The sequence below is a fragment of the Tetrao urogallus genome (genome assembly GCF_951394365.1).
Source record: "Tetrao urogallus genome assembly, chromosome: Z".
Taxonomy (NCBI): Eukaryota; Metazoa; Chordata; class Aves; order Galliformes; family Phasianidae; genus Tetrao; species Tetrao urogallus.
In genome coordinates this window covers 11796661-11814500 of record NC_136816.1, presented here as the reverse complement: position 1 = coordinate 11814500, position 17840 = coordinate 11796661, and the positions used below count along the sequence as shown (strand labels likewise).

At 37.1% G+C, this 17840-nt stretch overlaps 1 protein-coding gene across 1 annotated transcript in view; it reads right to left on the bottom strand.

Annotated features, from left to right (window-relative positions):
- Nucleotides 1-17840, bottom strand: part of MSH3 (mutS homolog 3) — a gene marked incomplete at both ends in the record, with an annotated part of 110524 nt that overhangs the window by 67736 nt on the left and 24948 nt on the right. The window contains 2 exons of the mRNA XM_079548616.1: nucleotides 3620-3734; nucleotides 4925-5037. Of these exons, the coding sequence (XP_079404742.1) occupies nucleotides 3620-3734; nucleotides 4925-5037 (228 nt within the window). The remainder of the gene's footprint in view (nucleotides 1-3619; nucleotides 3735-4924; nucleotides 5038-17840) is intronic.

Here is a 17840-nt window from a genome sequence, read left to right as displayed (position 1 = left end):
TTGGAAATACAAAACATAGTACAAGTATACATACAAGACAGCCTAGGAAGATGAGGGGAAAAAATAACCTCTATCACTTTTATCCTGAACTAGTTTATCCTTTTTCTCCACTGAACTCACCCCCAAGGGGTGGGTGTGCAGCCTTGCTCTTTCCAGATGACTGCTGCCTCAGAGCACTTTCCTCGAATACACAGCTTCCTAGTGGAAGTCCCCCCTGCCAATCTTCTTCGGTGCTGTCCAGGGATAAGGCACATCCTTTCCCAAGCACCTCTTCTTAGACCTAGAAACCTCCTAAAATCCTAATCCTAAATTTCAGTACTCTCTTTCTCAAAGTCTCATGCATAGCACATGGGGAAAAATAAATCTATGCAATATCTTATAAACACACAGTTTTCCAAAACATCAACATACAAAAGACATGGCAGATATATATACACAGCGTCCTCAATTTCAATGATACGTCTCCTGAAAACTCAAGGAAGACCACCATTTTATGCTGAGAGAACTAATTTTGCCTTCTCTCAATTTTATCTCACAAACTCATTCCCATTCCTATTATAAATTCAAATAAATCATTTATGCTCTTGTTAAAATTCTCCTCTCTTTCCTTATTTCCCTCATAGCCACTGTAACTGTTCCATCTCCTCTTTTTCACTTCTACCTTCTATCTTCACTGCTCATCATTCTCCAAACCCACAGCTACTGCTCTACTTCAGAAAGACAGCTGGCTCTTCCTTTCCTGAATTTCTTAAGTTTATCTATCACTGGTCAAACCGTAAGGACTACCGTCTCTCTTTCTTTTCCAATATGCTAGCAAGCATGTGTGTAATATAAAAATACACTGACACATTTCCCAGCAACTGCTATGCAAATGATGATTTTTTCAAACAAAACTGGGTATTCAACTCTTTGAAAATCTCTCTGAGATATGTACCAGCTTCTTGTCAAAACCAATGAAGGTGTCTCAGTATGTAAAGTATCAGAATACACGATAAAAAAGCTTCTTTCGTTCACTGCTAAATCTATTTTTACTTGCTGCTGGAGATCCAGCACAGCCTAGCCATATCCTAGGGTCTTTCTGTGGCAGAAACATTTTTCCTCTTAATATTTGCTTTCTTGAGGAACTTAAAGCTATATTTTACATTTTTATCTGAAACCAAAACAAAATGAATTTCCCCTCAATAATTGTTACTTGTTATAAATTTCAGCTGGAATTCTCTTGGGACAACAGTGTTTCTCAGAAGTAAATACAAAGGTATAAGGAATTTTTTGTCATTTTTCCTATCAAATAGGTCTTTTTCATCCAAATCTGTACCACATCAATAAACCGAAAACTGTCTCACAGCTCTGACTTCATGCTCACTGACTCATCAGTACATGCTCACTGACCTGAATTCTCCTAGGAATTCTAAGTTGCTTGGTAGTGCAATGGAAGTATTTCTTTTCTGCTTCCTTCAGAATCACAGAAAATCCATGAATCCTTTGTTTTAAAGGTTATCTCTTTCCAGTATTTAAGTAGCATTACTAAAGTGAAGTATATGAATTTGAGTTCTTGCTCAGTATATTCGCATTCAATATACGCAAATACGTTGTGACATACTAAAAATGGCAATTAGAAGTCATTACTGGCAAGATAGATAAAAGCTTTAGAAATAAATGCAGTAGAATCCAAGTTCCTGAGCTCAGGAAAAATGGTATCGTAAGGAATGTATTTTATTTCTTCATAGTGTATCACCAAGATACCAAACAGTTAACTGACTTTCCATTCAGATGTTCAAAAATTCAGATAAAATTTGTCAGAGCAACACACAGCAAGCAAATGTCAACTGTAAGATTTAGTGTTTTTCCTTCTCAGTCTATAATTATATTTGATTTTGAGATGAAACTATTATCAACGACTGTCTGGTAGATAAACCCTCACATAATGACATTCCTCATTTGCTACTGAATTTATTTCTGTGTGAAATGTGAACTTGTATCCCTCTGCACTGGAAAACATACATTTTGTGACTGAACATAAGGCATTGTGACAACAGTTACTCAGAAGCATGACCAGGAGAGGCACTGTCTGGGAATTCACTTTCTATTTCAGATTTTTCTTGCAAGATTTCTCCAGTTCCTGCCTCACCATCCAAGCATTTTTCCAAACAACCAGCAAAAGGATAAGTGGGAACACCACAGTGCTAGAATGCCACAGATTAGAACACTCCTTGGTGGACGAAGCAAGAAGCCTTAGCAGATATCACAGGAATTGCTTTCTCATTAGGCCTATAAGTCCAGCATACTTTGTTAATATTTTAATGGTGCTTATCAAGGCGAAGGGCAACTTCAGGAAGAAAATCCAAAATACAGAATACCAAACTACAAAAAATTTCCAAATATTTTAGAAGATATGTGAAAAATATTTAAAGATGATACAAGCAATCATTTTCTAAAAGCTGCTGATTTATTATATATATATATATAATGCAGGGATCCCTTAAAAATGGGGCTTGAAATTCTTTGAACATCGTGCAATATGTGCATGATCTGTAACTGACATGAAATAGTTTAAAGACAGGGATCTCTGAGGAGGAGTTCAGTAGAGGGCCACAAAGATGCTCCAGGCCATCTTCTGTATGAGGAAAGGTTGAGTAATAAGGGTCTGTTCAGCCTTGGGAGGACAAGATTGAAAGGGGGTCTGATAAATGCTTATAACTGTCTAAAGAGAGGCAAATGGATGAGGCCAGGCATTTCTGGGTGATGTGTAGAGATAGGTCAAGGAGTAACAGCCTAAAACTTGAACATAGAAAGTACTGTGTTAACATGCAAAAGAATTTCTTTACAGTAAGGATGGCAGAGCACTGGAACAGGCTGCCCAGACAGGTTGTGGAGTCTCCTTCTATGGAGATATTCAAGATCTGTCTGGAAGCCTACCTGTGTCACCTATTGTAGGGTATCTGCTTTAGCACTGGGATTGAACTCGATGATCTTTTGCAGTCCCTTCTAATCCCTGCAATTCTGCGATTCCGTGATTTGTCACAGAGCTGGAATATGCTAAATGTCTGTTTTCTTTTTAATTGTTAGCTAGATTCAATAATTTAAACAGATGTGCTGAGTGCTGTCTAAACTTGCAACATCAGCATTTATATCTGCTTCTAAGGCTACAAAGAGTATGATTTACACACCTCTATGGAAAAATAAAACAAATCTTGCAAAGCTGAATTACAGCATAAAAAAGAGGTTTTAAAAACCTGCCAAAAAAGCACAATACTTGTTCACAGAGTAAAGCTGAGACTGAAATATAATTGCTAGTATTTACTTACAAAATTTACAGTTTCCTTCCTAGTACCTACAAGTTTTTGCTCCTTGTTCATTTTTAATAACACTTGCCTGCAGTACCTGCTCATTTACATTACTGACAGTAATGACTGTAAAAATATACTTCAAGAATATTTTCACAAAACTCCATTTGGGAAGAAAAAAAAATCATTTGATTCTTCCAGTTCTGATTAGAAACTTGATTTTTTAAAAAAGTTTATTTAAATCATTCTGAGTGAGTTCATTTCATTTAAGGCAAGTTGTCTGATAAAAGTTACAAGATATCTCTGGTAATTGCTTTGATGGAAACGCAACTTACCTTGGATTGTAAAGCATCTTTTCCAAATTAAATTCTTTGAGGTATGCAATTACTGCTGCCAGAGCACAAATAATAGGTTTATCCAAGCTTAGTATTACAGATAGTTTTTGAGGACCTAAAAAAAAACAACAAAAAACAGTTAAATCACTGTTTACTGCCTATGCATTTTAGAAAAAGCATAATCAATTTTTCAACTTAATTCAACAGAAATCTTAATTATACATACAGTGTACTATGCTATCTATAAATCAACATAAATCATGCTTCCAAAAGAATGTACACCTTGACAATATCGCAAACAAATTATGAAATATTAAACGCTGGATTCCACAGGTTTTTCCTCAGAAAAACAATTAACAGTTGGCATAATAAATTTCTAAATATACAAACTAAGAACTGAATTCTGAAATCTCCATTACTGTAGGCAACATCTACACAAATTAAAAAGAATAAAAATGCCTGATGATTTACGTGTCTCAACAAGTCTACACAATGAGGTTTCATCTTGGTAAAACAGATATTTCTATTAGATAGTTCTTCTGCATCTAGAGGGTACTCTAGTACAGTGTATGTTCCAGATGTGACAATAGGAAAATTTACTCCATCAATCTCATTACGAAAGGGTACTTTTGAAGCCTTATATAATAAAGGTTTGAGAAAGAAACCTTAAGAATGTCAACAAATACAATGAAGAACTGAAGAAACATTTCAGATATTGTATCATTTCCATCATTTCCATCAATTTGCTACATATGTGGAATTTGTACTTCTCCTAACATATGTGCTCATGACATTAAAAAAAGGATGCCAACATTGATTTCTATGTAAGCAGTGTTCATTTCTAAGGATTCTTCAAACTCCAAGGTGTGGAGTTTGCAAGTGTGCAAAAAATGAAGCAAAAGCAGCAAGAGGCCTGCATGGGATGAATAGGATGCTATCACGAGGAACACACAGACACTGCTCAAGCTTGCTGGGCTTAGGAAAGTCAGAGGACACCTGGAATTGAAAGTGTCAAAGTACATGAAGAACGGAAATAAGACAAGGGAAGACATAGGCCTGCTGCCAAATGGGCAGTGAATTTGGTGAAAAAGGACATGGAATATTTTCTTTACTAGTAAGATTTGCCTTGCAAATTTCTAGGCCCCTGAAAGCAGTGGCAAAGTCTAGAGCAATCAAGATTTATCCTTCATGCATAGGATCAAGTTAGGGAATATTTTAATACATTGGAAGTAGCCAAGTCTATGAGTCCTCAATGTGTCCTGATGTACAAGCTAACAGGAATGCATCAAAGATGTTCTGACATACCTGTGATATCAGGCACCTCTTTTGCATAAAAATCAGTAACCAATTGGAAAGCATGACTGTATTCAAAATGGTAGTTTTCTATCCTTTCTATCCTAATTCTGTCATCTCGTAACCTGCAAAGAAAAAAATAACTGAATGACTTCCAGTATTTATGCTCTCTTCAAAAAGAAAGCCTTGATAGGTTACAAAAAGGTGGACTTTATTTCTTCTTCCAATTGAGAATGGATAAAGACTGGAGAGATCAGCTGCACAGATGGATTGGGAACTTTTAAGAGATCTTAATGCTTTAAGCTTTTCTTTTTTCCACTGCAAAAGAAGAAATGTATAAAGGAATGAACAACACCAAAAAAAAGATAAAAAACCAGCAACATAAAACTTGCCCAAAATAGACTTAAAGAGGTCATCAAGTTTCCCTGCAAGGCAAATATATTTTCATAAATTATAACAAGTATTGGCTTTATCTGTTCTTGAAATCTTATGATGATTAAGCAATTAAGTCACGCATGTTATATATCACATCATTTAATTATGCTTTATTTGTGAAGGCATTCTTCTCTGACATGTAACATTATAACATTAAGCTTTCGCGCTTTTTCTTATATGCAGCAGAAAAAGCATTGCTCTCATTTATTTTCTAACTATCTGAAGATTCTTATCTTGTGCTCAAATTAAAGATTTCATTCAACCTTTTTGCAGAGGTCACAAGCTCAGCATTCCCATGGTTCTCTCTCGCTCTGCTGCATTTGATCAGTATATTTGAAGTTTTCAAAAGATGGATATGCAATTCTTAGCATACTCCTTACTCCAGAACAGAGAGAAAGGAAAAACAAAAAGCAGTTTAGCTTAAATTCTGACTTCCAGTCAGCTTGAAATCTGTTTAACACATTTTTGCAAAACTGCCCCTTAGCGTTATGACCACTGCATCATACTTCCAAGGCCATAATTGTTGCATGCATTCTCCAGCTTGCCCTGCAAAAATTACCATCTTTTATACTACTCATATAGGTTGTCAAGGATGTTAAAAATAATAGTCTAGACCTTCCAACATGTTCCTCCCAGTTTAACAGCATCAGCAAATGTAGCAAATTTAGCATTCCAACACTGAGTCATTTAAATGAGTTGTGCTCAATGAATCTTCCTTGCTGACAGCAAACAGAGAACTACACCTGCAGAGGATTCCAGCCAGTTTTGACACCCATGAGAAATTATTCCTTTTTTTTTTTTATTTCCTGTGACCGCTGCTTCCCCCAGCCTACTAATGCAAGATGGTGGAAAAACCTTTAATTATTACAACATGTATAAGATAACAGTTGTTCAGTACCTGGATCAAGAGATCTGAGAGGCCAAAATCTGAGTCAAAATTGAGTGAAAATTGCATGTTTTGTGTTTACACACACAGCTTTTTTACACTGGGTGCTTTTATGAACTGCTAACTGAAATTGAAATTGAATGCCACAATGTCAGCTAAATGTATATAGCTGATAAATAACAGTTTAAAATAAACCATAAAGCCAAAAAAACCCTTGCAATTTCTGAGCATAATCATACATACACAGCACATCCACCAATGCACTGAAGTAGTAACTAGTAGAAAGTGCCAGTAAAAGACGCATATAAAACAAACCTACTTGGAATCAGAGTATCCAAGCTCTGGTTTCATATTATAATATGACATGAATTAACCTAGTACTCCTAGTACACTGGAATTATGCCAATCAGAGGGATGTGTAGGTGTTACGTGAAGGAAATAAATCAATACTCTTCTCACAGAGCTTTTCAACTTACAAGAAAAAGGACGGTTTTCTGCATTATATACTCCCATGTGAAAGGATTAATACATCACTGAGGCTCAGTTCTTAAAAATTAGAGTTATTTTCCTATAGCATGTGTCAAACAGTCTTAGATTTTTCTCAGCACATCCTAGATGATCCCTTGCTTATTTTAAGTGCTTTAGTTTAGCTGACATCCAATTAGTTTTCAATCTTTAGACCCACCAGAACTCTCTTTGCTCCATCCCTATTCAAAATGTGTGAACATTTTTAAAGCAATTGGATTTCTATGAAAGACAATTAGTCTGTTTCTCAACCTCTGGTAGTAACTAGCCGTTTTCTTCCTTGTATCGTTCACTTGCTCCAGCCTTCACTAACAATCTACTTCAATACATCCATTTTACTAAATGAGTAAGTGTACTCAATACAACACTTTACAAGAACACCACTTAGGTATTATGCTTCTTAAAATGTGTTAGATCCTATCCAGAGCTTAGCAGAGTACATGTCTCTGAATCAATCCTGTGAGAGAGGAGATCTTTTCCTTTGACTGTGGGTGAGCAGAGACTTAAAGAAATTCTTGTAAAACAAGATTTTATTTTTCATTAGTACTTAGTATGGTCTCGTAACACTGCCTTTGGAAAAACAACACGAGGCCTGCAGAGATAATTTTTCAGAACTGAAGTCAAATTGAGATGTTTTGGAAAGAAGTTCATTGGATGATTCACACCACCTGCCTGTTTTTAAAGAGTTAAAAATGGTCATTATCTGTAATGCATTTGTAATTTTCTTTCACTGCATAACCAAACTTATCCAATTCTATAAACTCCAGCAAAAATTAGCATGACTGACTTTTACTTGTTAGCTTGACTGTAATAATTTTGTTCATCAGCTATATTTAAAGGAAACTGTCCAAATTAGAATTAGACCATTCAGTTATTTGTAAAGACCTTCATGTATTTTAGTATTTCTATTCCAGATACAAGCATTGTGAAACAAATAGCAGACACCCCATCTATCTTAAAGTATATGATACTTTGGCTAAAGTAAAAAAAAAACAAAAAAAAACAAAAAAAAACCAAACTGTAAGATTATCCATTTCTATTAAACATATGGAAAAACCTCAATTTTTATGAAAACAAAATTTGCCACAGAAAGTTTTTGTGTCCGTCCTTCACTTAGCCGCATGATCACCCACAGGACGTTTCTGTGATTGCAGCCAGAATGATATGTTCTTGCTTTATCTCTCCAGCTACCAATGCCTATTTCAATCAGAAGTCAATTTTCTATCAACTTCTGTAAACATCATTCTTGTCAGAACATCTGCAACAAATTGCTTTTAAAAATTCATACGACATTTTATTGATAGCCTTTGCAGTACTTCTCAGAAGAAACAATCCTTGTAGTTCTACAACACTGAACTTCTCAGTGACCTTCCACACTCCTTGAATAAACATTTCTGAAATGAACCTGTTTCAGAATTTCAAATCATCAAGTGAAGTTGTGAAGGAATCTATAGTGCCCCTTATCAAACTCCCTGCTCTCAAAACTGCACCGGGATCTTATGCAGAACTGTCTTTACTGATCACATAGGTTATGGAAGTTGTCTGAAGAGGTGATCATCAGTCACTGTGCATGAAATCAACATGCTGACAGGTAAATTTGTAATGAGTGGGATTCTAACAAATACACACACACACACATTTCCATATAAAAGGCAAAAGCTCACCACAGCATTCTCAGTAAAATAGGAGGCACTTCAGTACTGTGTACAATTCAAAATTAAACATGCATACGCATTAAACTTTGCATAAAGTATGCGAAGACTAAGTTTTTATAAAGAAGGAAGGCCTTCCTATGGAAAAGTAAGAAACCCACGAGACTTTTACCCTGTAACTACTACCTTGCCATACCCACTCCACTTAGGGAGCTTTTAAATACTGGCAAGTTGTATATCCATGTATATCCATACATCAGAATTCAAGTTTACAAAAGATACTAAATTTTGGAGGACAGATATTTTTATTACTAATGCTAACCACAGACTTAGAAATAGTCTGCTACGTAAATTTTCTCACACATTTTTATTCAAACTGCCCTTTGTGCTTCTCATAATCCATTCTGCTAGCATCACCAGTGTGCCACTCTATGGAAAATATGCCTACTCCACACAGAAGAGCAAGGTAACCTGAGTGTCTTAATCCCTTCAGATACCCAGTATTCAGTATGACTTCTTATTAGCATGCTGAGCAGAACTGATATTTGCTTTATGTTTCATTGCAGCATTGCTTTGTTAGGCAATTTGTTTCTTGCTCAGGGGCTGTAGCTTTGAACTTTTCTATAAGAACAGGAGAACAATCATCCTTCCTTTTTTGGTCAGTCTTGGCATGGAGCTCCAGTAGCTTTTCTGGCAACATCTCAATGACATTTCCAGGCAGCTGTTCTTTTGGCACCATCTGCATACATTTTTAGAAGCACAGCTTTTTTCTCCTGCCACAGTAAAGCACTTTCCCATATTTGCTCTCAGCAACCTTCAGCCACCAGACAGTACTGCTGCAAGGATACTGGCCACACAAAGACCTACTCTGAGCATCTGCCCGTCTCAAAATGATATAAACCACTGATGCCAGTAATAACCAAACAACAATTATCATGTGTGTGCATCCATATACTACATTCCACTATACATACATACATTTCACCCCATATCCTATACAAACATCCTGTCCCAAAGCCATCACTATCTCAGTAAGCAAATCTGACACACTTTTATGCACACATTTGTAAATATAGACATAAAGAGAAAACTTGGGGGAAATTCCTTGCTTGTCTTTTACTGTCTATCAAAATATCAACAGCTGCCAATATGTGCATCTTGACTTCCTTTCAGTCACCTTAGCAAAATTATGGCTGAACAGAAACTCCAACATAACTGCAGTTAAATGCAGTTTGTATTTCAAATTCAAGTTTGCAATCAACTAAAAAAAAAAAAAAAAGGGGAAGAAAATTTTCTTTTAGCTTTAGGAAGTTGGAGATAGGTGCTGTCTGATAACAGATAGGCTATCAGAAAAGCAAAGGCTATTTGGGGTAGGCATTGTATGATTCTCTATACCTTCAATGAAAACAAAATTAGGTACTACAGAATAAAATACAAACACAGATAGGGCTCCAGAAACTACTGTGTCAACAGATGGACACAGACAAGCTGCCTCTTCCAGTCTCCTTCCATTTGCCTATCTGAAGAGTGGTATGAGATGCATTGTACTTTGTTCATGGAAATCTGGAATAAAAGATCAAGAACTATTAGGAGAATATTTCTAAGCACATGCAATGCAAGATTAAAAAAAAAAAGAGCCAGCAAGGATTTATCAAGAAAAAGAAAATTCGCTCAGATTAATTTAATTTTCTTCAACAGCAGAGTAACAGATTCAGCAGAGAAAGGAGAGACTCTGGGCACTAACTTTTTACATGGGTAGATAGTGATAAAACAAGGAGGAATAGCTTTAAACTAAAAATGGGGAGATTTAAATTAAATGTTAGGGAGAAATTCTTTACTCAGAGGGTGGTGAGGCCCTGGCATAGGCTGCCCAGAGCAGCTGTGAATGCCCCATCCCTGGAGGTGTTCAGGGCCAGTCTGGATGAGGCCCTGTTCTAATCTGATCTTCGGATGGATGGCAGCCCTTCCCATAGCGTGGGTTGGAACTGAATTTAAGGGTTGGTCCCTTCCAACCTAACCTGTTAGTTAACACTGTTCCACGAAATATTCTGATAGCCGATTTACAGAAGCTTGATTTATATGAAAACATTTTTACAGAGTGTGCACAAAACTGGTTGGAGAATAGAATACCCAGAAAAGTACCAGGATCTCACCACCAAAACATATTTTAGAAAGATCCATGAAGCTTAATGGCACAACATTATGGTAGCATTCAGTACTTCAGTTATCCAAAAAAAAAAAATAAAAATCACACAAAGGACAACTCCAGTTGCAAATTATATGAGGCTGATGTGACTGCAAAGAAAGTTAGAAAACCAGACTTCAACTCAAAGTGCTCTGACATGCTGGCGCAATTACCTATAATATGTGAGTTCTCTTAAACACACAGAACTGTGAAAAAACATATGCACAAGTAGAACGTGGAATAAGCATGCAGAAGCTCTAACTTCTAATGCAGGAGTTCCGTTCATTAAATATCCAGAGCATATGTAGTTTACTTGTACAATGACAGCACTGAGTGGTTCCTATCCAATGAATTTTAAGTCATCTGCAGTGTCTTATGCATTGTTTGCTGCACTGTTACCCCCCATCTGTGATTTCCATTGTGATAGTTTGTTCCCAGAATCACCACTGACATGGTTCCTTTTTTCAAGACTAAACCAACCTGTTAAAGAAATCCTCTCTTTTGTGTGAACTTCCAATAAACAAAAAATTCCTAAAGCAATATCAACTGCAAAAACAAAACAAAACCAAAATATAGGAACACGTTTCTAACACTAACAAATATTCATTCAGACACAACCCACTATGAAAAATGTCTCTCTGAATCAAAGTGCAAGCAAGGACAGAGTGAAGACGTGCATCCAATCCATTGCTTCAGACAGCTTGGGCTGACCCCTGAGTCTTGACTCACTTTTCTGAACACCATTTCCCAGCCTTGATTAACAGATCTGAGACTACTATTTTTGCCCTGAATTTTCTGTAATCAGTTACATAAATTCAAGGGTTGGAACATTCCAATAGAACCGGCACATTTCTTTTTCAAAAAGATGATTTCATTGTGATACCTTTCTGTCACAGAACAGTTAAACAGATTTCAGATGTATGCTATACTGCTCTCCTAGAAACTCTTGTGGAAGAGAAGACTCTGGGATGGATCAACCGCAGTTACAGCCTGAACTCCCTTGAGTAGCACAATTTGGAGTTGTGCAGGATGATGGCATGTTAAAAGCCATACAGCAACACCAAGAACAGAACAACTATAATTGTTTTTAACTGAAACCACCACAAGAAGCTGAGTGCCAAAGTTCTCATGGATGTGATATGTGCTAGAAACATGTACAGAAATGGTGTTCTTGGAGAAGCACGGCAAAAGTGATGTTTAGGGAAAAAAGATTTAATTCAGAGAAGCAACCCCAGGGGTGAAGAGTCCCACCCACACAAACACTTGTAAGAAAAACCAGAAATGTAATCCAGGAACTTATACCAATATTTTAATCTCTTTATATATTTCTCCCAGAAGTCAACTGTAATTAATGCTGAAATATTTGCTCTTACAAAGATGATAGTCTTCTGCAAAACACTGTTACAAAAGCTCACGTAAAAAAAGGCTTAAGATAATTTTATAATCAACCAGAAAATCTATAGCATTTTAATACTAATTAATACTATTTTCAATTATCATGTAACACAGTAATAAATGACTCTCAGGACTTCCCAAAAATTGTCAAGCGTTTTTTTGGTGTGTGTGTGTTTTGTAGTTGTTTTTTGTTTATATGTTTTTAAATAAAAGGGACTTGTCAGGAACTGTTCACACCAACAGAAAATAGGATGGCAAACAGAAAAACTGAGTACTGCATTACATATTCTGTATCACATCTTTTCCTTAGATAGTTAAAAAGATTTGAAGTGCTTCATAACTTCAGCAATAAATTAAATAATAGGAAGAGAGTGACTACAACTGAAAGACACCAAGAAATACTGGCCAGGAAGATAGAAAGAAAAGATAATTTAATTACCTCAGAATAAAATGAATTTTGAAATTCATATACAAATGATTACAATGAATTAGGGACTATCACCTTGTCCAAAGAGTAGCATTTCTAATATCCCCCTCACAATCCTTCACAGTGTTATACACCACTGTAAAATAGATGTACGACTCTGCTTCTTAAGGTCATGTGTTACCAGGTCATGTTTGTGTTGCTTGACAGGAATACTAAACTCTCCCATTCTGAACAGCAGAAATTTTTGAGCACAAAGCATTCCAGTTTCCCTTCTAAGCCTTCTAAAAAGGTTTCTCATCTATCAGATCTTGTGGTGAAGTCATAACCATTGTGCTTCTGTCAAAGCGCTACCTACTACCACTAAAACTCACCACTATAACCTCATTCTAGGAACAGGCCGATGGAGGAAAGCTTGGTAGAACATGTCTTATTCAAAGATCAGTCTTCCCTAGGAACAACCAAATTCACTTTGAACAAAGTCAGTTCAACGTTTAGCAAAGTTTCTCATACACCTTACTAATCTCTCGTCTCTTACACCGTGTCCGAGCAAAAATCTCTCAGGCAATATCACTGACCCGTGAACATTTAAAATTATTTGGAACCTACACACACATAAGTAAAATATTTAGCAGTTTGTCCAAGAAAGGTAACGTTACTTAAATAATCATTAATTAAAAGCAGTTGGCTACAAGACAAAATATTTCTGGAAAGATTCTTGAATCCAATCTAATCACAGGATTAAAGAGAACTCTGGGCTGAATACTGTAGGACATATCAGCTGCAGAACATCTGCAATGGTGCTAAGGAGAACTGCTGAAGCACAAACAGTGCCTATGCTCAGGATATGAATAAAAGCATATCCTATCGCAATGATAGAGAACATAAATGGGAATTTGAATGGAAGTCATCATCTGCTTACGAAACACCTTTTCCAAAGATTACATAAGAATTAATGGAGACGTTGACAGAGTCCATCCATGTATCTGTTATAAATCATTTCGAACCTCCCACACTTCTACTACAACTCTACCTGCCAAGAACTGTCAAAAACATAAATCTTGTTCTTCGATCAGCATGAGAATTGTGGTAGAAATATACTAGGAGCACTAAACATGTAACAAAAACCGTGCCAAAAAAGTAAATTGCTTCTGCAAGCAGAAAGGCCATACTCAGATTTTCCCCTCATTAGTGTATTGATACCAGTTAGGTTAAGAGCTAGGTTCTGTTCAGTCTCTTACACATCTTCCTATGTTCTGCAGAAACAGTATACTTGCTGCTTGGATTTCAACTTTGTATAAGCAAAGTTCGTAATCTTCTATAATAAAGAAATACATACATGCTAATAGCAAAGCAAAAGAGAACTATTACAAGAAGACAGTCTATCTGTTTTGTTTGGCTGTACTGGTGTATTGCGCTGATAGAAACGTGGAGGTCCCCCAGGGACAGCCTGAAGGAGGGCGAAGGCCAGGGAGCAGATGGCTGTACTTTCCATGCAGATGTCATGTGGGAATGGAAGAGCTGAACTGCCTCCAGGAAGAATCCATCTATGCCTTGTTTGCATTACATAAAGTAATATGCTGACCCCTATCTGGAAACTGATCAGCAGTCAAAATTAGCTACATGTAACTAATTTGGCACTCTGCTCCATCACTTTGTGTTCACAGCTGGAGAAATCCTGATACACCGAAGAAACAAGTAGAAACTGGAAATTTTCTTTTTTCAGTTTACTAGAAGTGCAGATCACAGTTCAGACCAGAAACAAGTGCCTAAAATTTCTTGCATGCATTCTTCAGCCATGTGCTGCCAGGAGAGACTTAACTTGTTCTCAAATGTCACCCAGTAATACACTTACAAAGATGTGTATTTCTTTTAAGAAAAAAAAGAGGAGTGCTGAATCCTCTTGACTCCTTGCATGACACTGTAGGATTACAAGCAAACTAAAAAAAAGAAATTAAACAGAAAAAGTGAAAAAAAAAAATGCAGTCCATAACATCTCACTTGAATTTACATTTGAAAAGAAAGTATACATTACTGCTTCCAAATTAAGCTGACAAGTCATTACATCTGGCACAGACATGGACTCATGGTCTCATGACTCATGGTCTAAACCACCATTATTCCAAGAAGCTATAACGAAAAGGAGAAAAATAAACCAAACTATCTGTTTTCAAGATGTACATCATTTTATCCAGATATTTTTTGCACAAGATTTGATATTCTCAGTTATTTTTTCATTATTAACTATTTGCAAAATAAATATCTGATTTATATCCAGATTTGAAACTTCTGAGTAGCTATTCCCTTAGGTATTACCTATCCTTAAAAAAGGTGGGAAATATATCCAGCCAAGCTGCAAGACAAAAAAGCACACAAATATAACAGTGTATACACAGCACAAGAGTGTGTATCAGAGTCATTAAATAGGTCTACAGAAACCAACAATAAGAACATGGCTAGACTATGCTGTGCCAACTGTAATCGAGCTAGCAGAAGTAAATGAATAATATTAAGCACAATGCTTCATAACTGCTGATATCTTCTGGTGCTTATTCACCTATTTCTTTTGTTCTTGTTCTTCTTGTTTGTTTGTTTTTTTCTGTGCAGGTTAAGACACTAAGGGACTTTGGTACGTATTATGTGCAAAGAGAAAGCAAGCAAACATACCAAGATAAGGTAATTTTAGTACAATAAAGTCAGATCACTCTTTTGGCAGTGAAGACCAACTCATACTGGGCTACACTGGGCCAAGTATGATGAAACAAAGAGAAATGAGTATTTCACTTTTTTTTTTTTTTTTTTTTAATTTGTAAGACCTACCAGTTTGGACCTCCAGTATATGGCACACATCAATAAACTGATGAAATACAGAGGGGCAGCTCTAACGTGATTAGTGAGCTAATCAAATGAAGACAGATTAAATAAACTGGGCCTACTTGATAGGGAGAAAAATAAGGCGGCGACTCCTACCTGAAAGGCATATAAAAAATCCTGGAACAGAAATGTGTTAGAGGCACACAGTGAAAGGACAAAACCAGACGGCCACAAGTTGCAATGTATTCAAAATAGTGCTTGGACTTGAGAAAAAAAAATCTTCCCCACAAAACCAGTTAAGCAAGGTAAAAGCTGGTAGAGACACCCTGGGGATTCTGCCATTCCCGAGGATTTTCCAAGCTGGGCTAAACTATGTGTGACCTGATCTAACACTGAAGACAACCCCGCCTTGAGCACAAGGTTAAATAAAATTACCTCCAGAAATCCTATCCAAGCCACTTTTTCCCAGGATTCAAAGAAATAAATGATTCAACCAAACTGTGAAAGCTATTAAATGCAATATAAGCCAGACACAGCTTACCTCCACAAATTAGAACAAGGACATATGGGCTAGCCAAGCAGCCTTTCTTACTTGACACCATTTACTAAGCTGCTTGCTCTGTGTTGTAGGAAAGAGATGAGCTCAGAAATGAGCAGAGGCTGGAATAATTATGGTTCTAGAGTTGGACTGTGACCACACTGTGATCTTACACAGCATCTACTTGTATAAATTCCTTCTCACATATCTGAGACTCAATTAAGGTTCTGAGCTGTGGATGCTCTTTGGAAAAGAGACTCATTTTCCATGCAGAAATTCTCTTTGTAGTATCCTGACTTAGAGAACTTCGATTATCCAGTAACTAGGTGAGGAAGAGATATGCATTCCCACTTGCTCTGGGATAACGTCACACAGAACAGGACAGGGCATTCAATTTAAGCTGATTATTTAACCATATTTCTCTACTGAGAGTGTGGCACAAAGTCTCTTATATTTTGATTTCTGGCATGCATAGCTAGCTATTCACGTTTCATTTTCCTCTCATGCCTTTGACAGCATCATTTGAACTGACTCCAACTGAAAGGATATGACAGATTATGTAACTATTCAATCTACCATGTTTTTCTTATTTTTTTTTCCCCCTCTCTATTTGGAAGATCAATGTTTGGAATATCTAACATATTCAAGTTCCATCTAACTGTACAGAAATAAAAATATTATGCTATAAAAAGATCATGCAACTCTCAACATTTGTAACTGCAGATGTAATTACAGATCATAAATAAAATATTCAGCATCTCCACCTGCAAATGAAACCCACAGTGTTTTGAAGAAGCTTCAATAATGAAAATGTATGTTACTACAAAGTTTGCCACTGTAGATGGTCTATACCTTCTAAGCCATATCTTCTTTTCAAGGAAAGATCCAGCTGTGGTGCTTCTACAGCACTTTTAGCAACCAGCTCACGAAAAGAAAACTAGAGTAACAAATGATTCCATTAAGGCCCCTTGTGTACTTGGAATGAACACTGTAAACTTAAAGGACAAAACACATTCAACCCATGCAGTAAAGACCTGTATGTTTTTGGATGTTAACATATAACAATCATAGAATCACAGAATGGTCTGGGTTGAAAAAGACCACAACGATCAAACTCCCTACTCTGTGCAGGGTCACCAACCACCAGACCAGGCTGCCCAGAGCCACATCCAGCCTGGCCTTGAATGCCTTGCAGGGATGGGGCATCCACAACCTCCTTGGGCAACTTGTTCCAGTGCTTCGCCACTCTCTGTGTCAAAAAAATTCCTCCTTATATCTAACCTAAACCTCCCCTATCTTAGTTTAAAACCATTCCCTCTTGTCCTATCACTATCCACCCTCATAAACAGCTGTTGCCCCTCCTGTTTATATGCTCCTGTCAAGTACTGAAAGTCTCTTTTCCAAGCTAAACAAGCCCAGTTCACTCAACCTTTCTTCATGGGAGAGGTACTTCAGCCCTCTGCTCAATTTGATAAGATCTCTTCTTCAGCACATGCCGGACACATGCCAAACACAGGACCAAAACTTCAGAAACACGCTGCTGACACAGGATTTCTAGTATATAATAAGGAAAACTCATCCACATAGAATCAGAATTGCTCAGGTTGGAAAAGACCTTCAAGATCATCAAGTCCAACCACAACCTAACCATACTACCCTAACTCTAACAACCATCCACTAAATCATGGCCCAGAGCACAATATCCAAACTGATTTTAAACACATCCAGGGATGGTGACTTCAACCACCTTCCTGGAGAGCCTATTCCAGTGCTTAACCACCCTTTTTTAAAGAAGTTTTTCCTGATATCCAACCTAAACCTCCCCTGGCACAACTTGAGGCCATTTCCCCTCGTCCTGTCACTTGTCACCAGTGAGAAGAGACCAACCCTGCTCTCACTGCAACCTCCTTTGAGGTATTTGAAGAGAGCAATAAGGTCTCCCCTCAGTCTCCTCTTCCCCAGTGTAAACAGCCCCAGTTCCTTCAGTTGCTCCTCATAGGGCATATTTTCCAAGCCCTTCAGCAGCCTTGTTGCCCTTCTTTGGACCTGCTCCAGCACCTCAGTGTCCTTTACT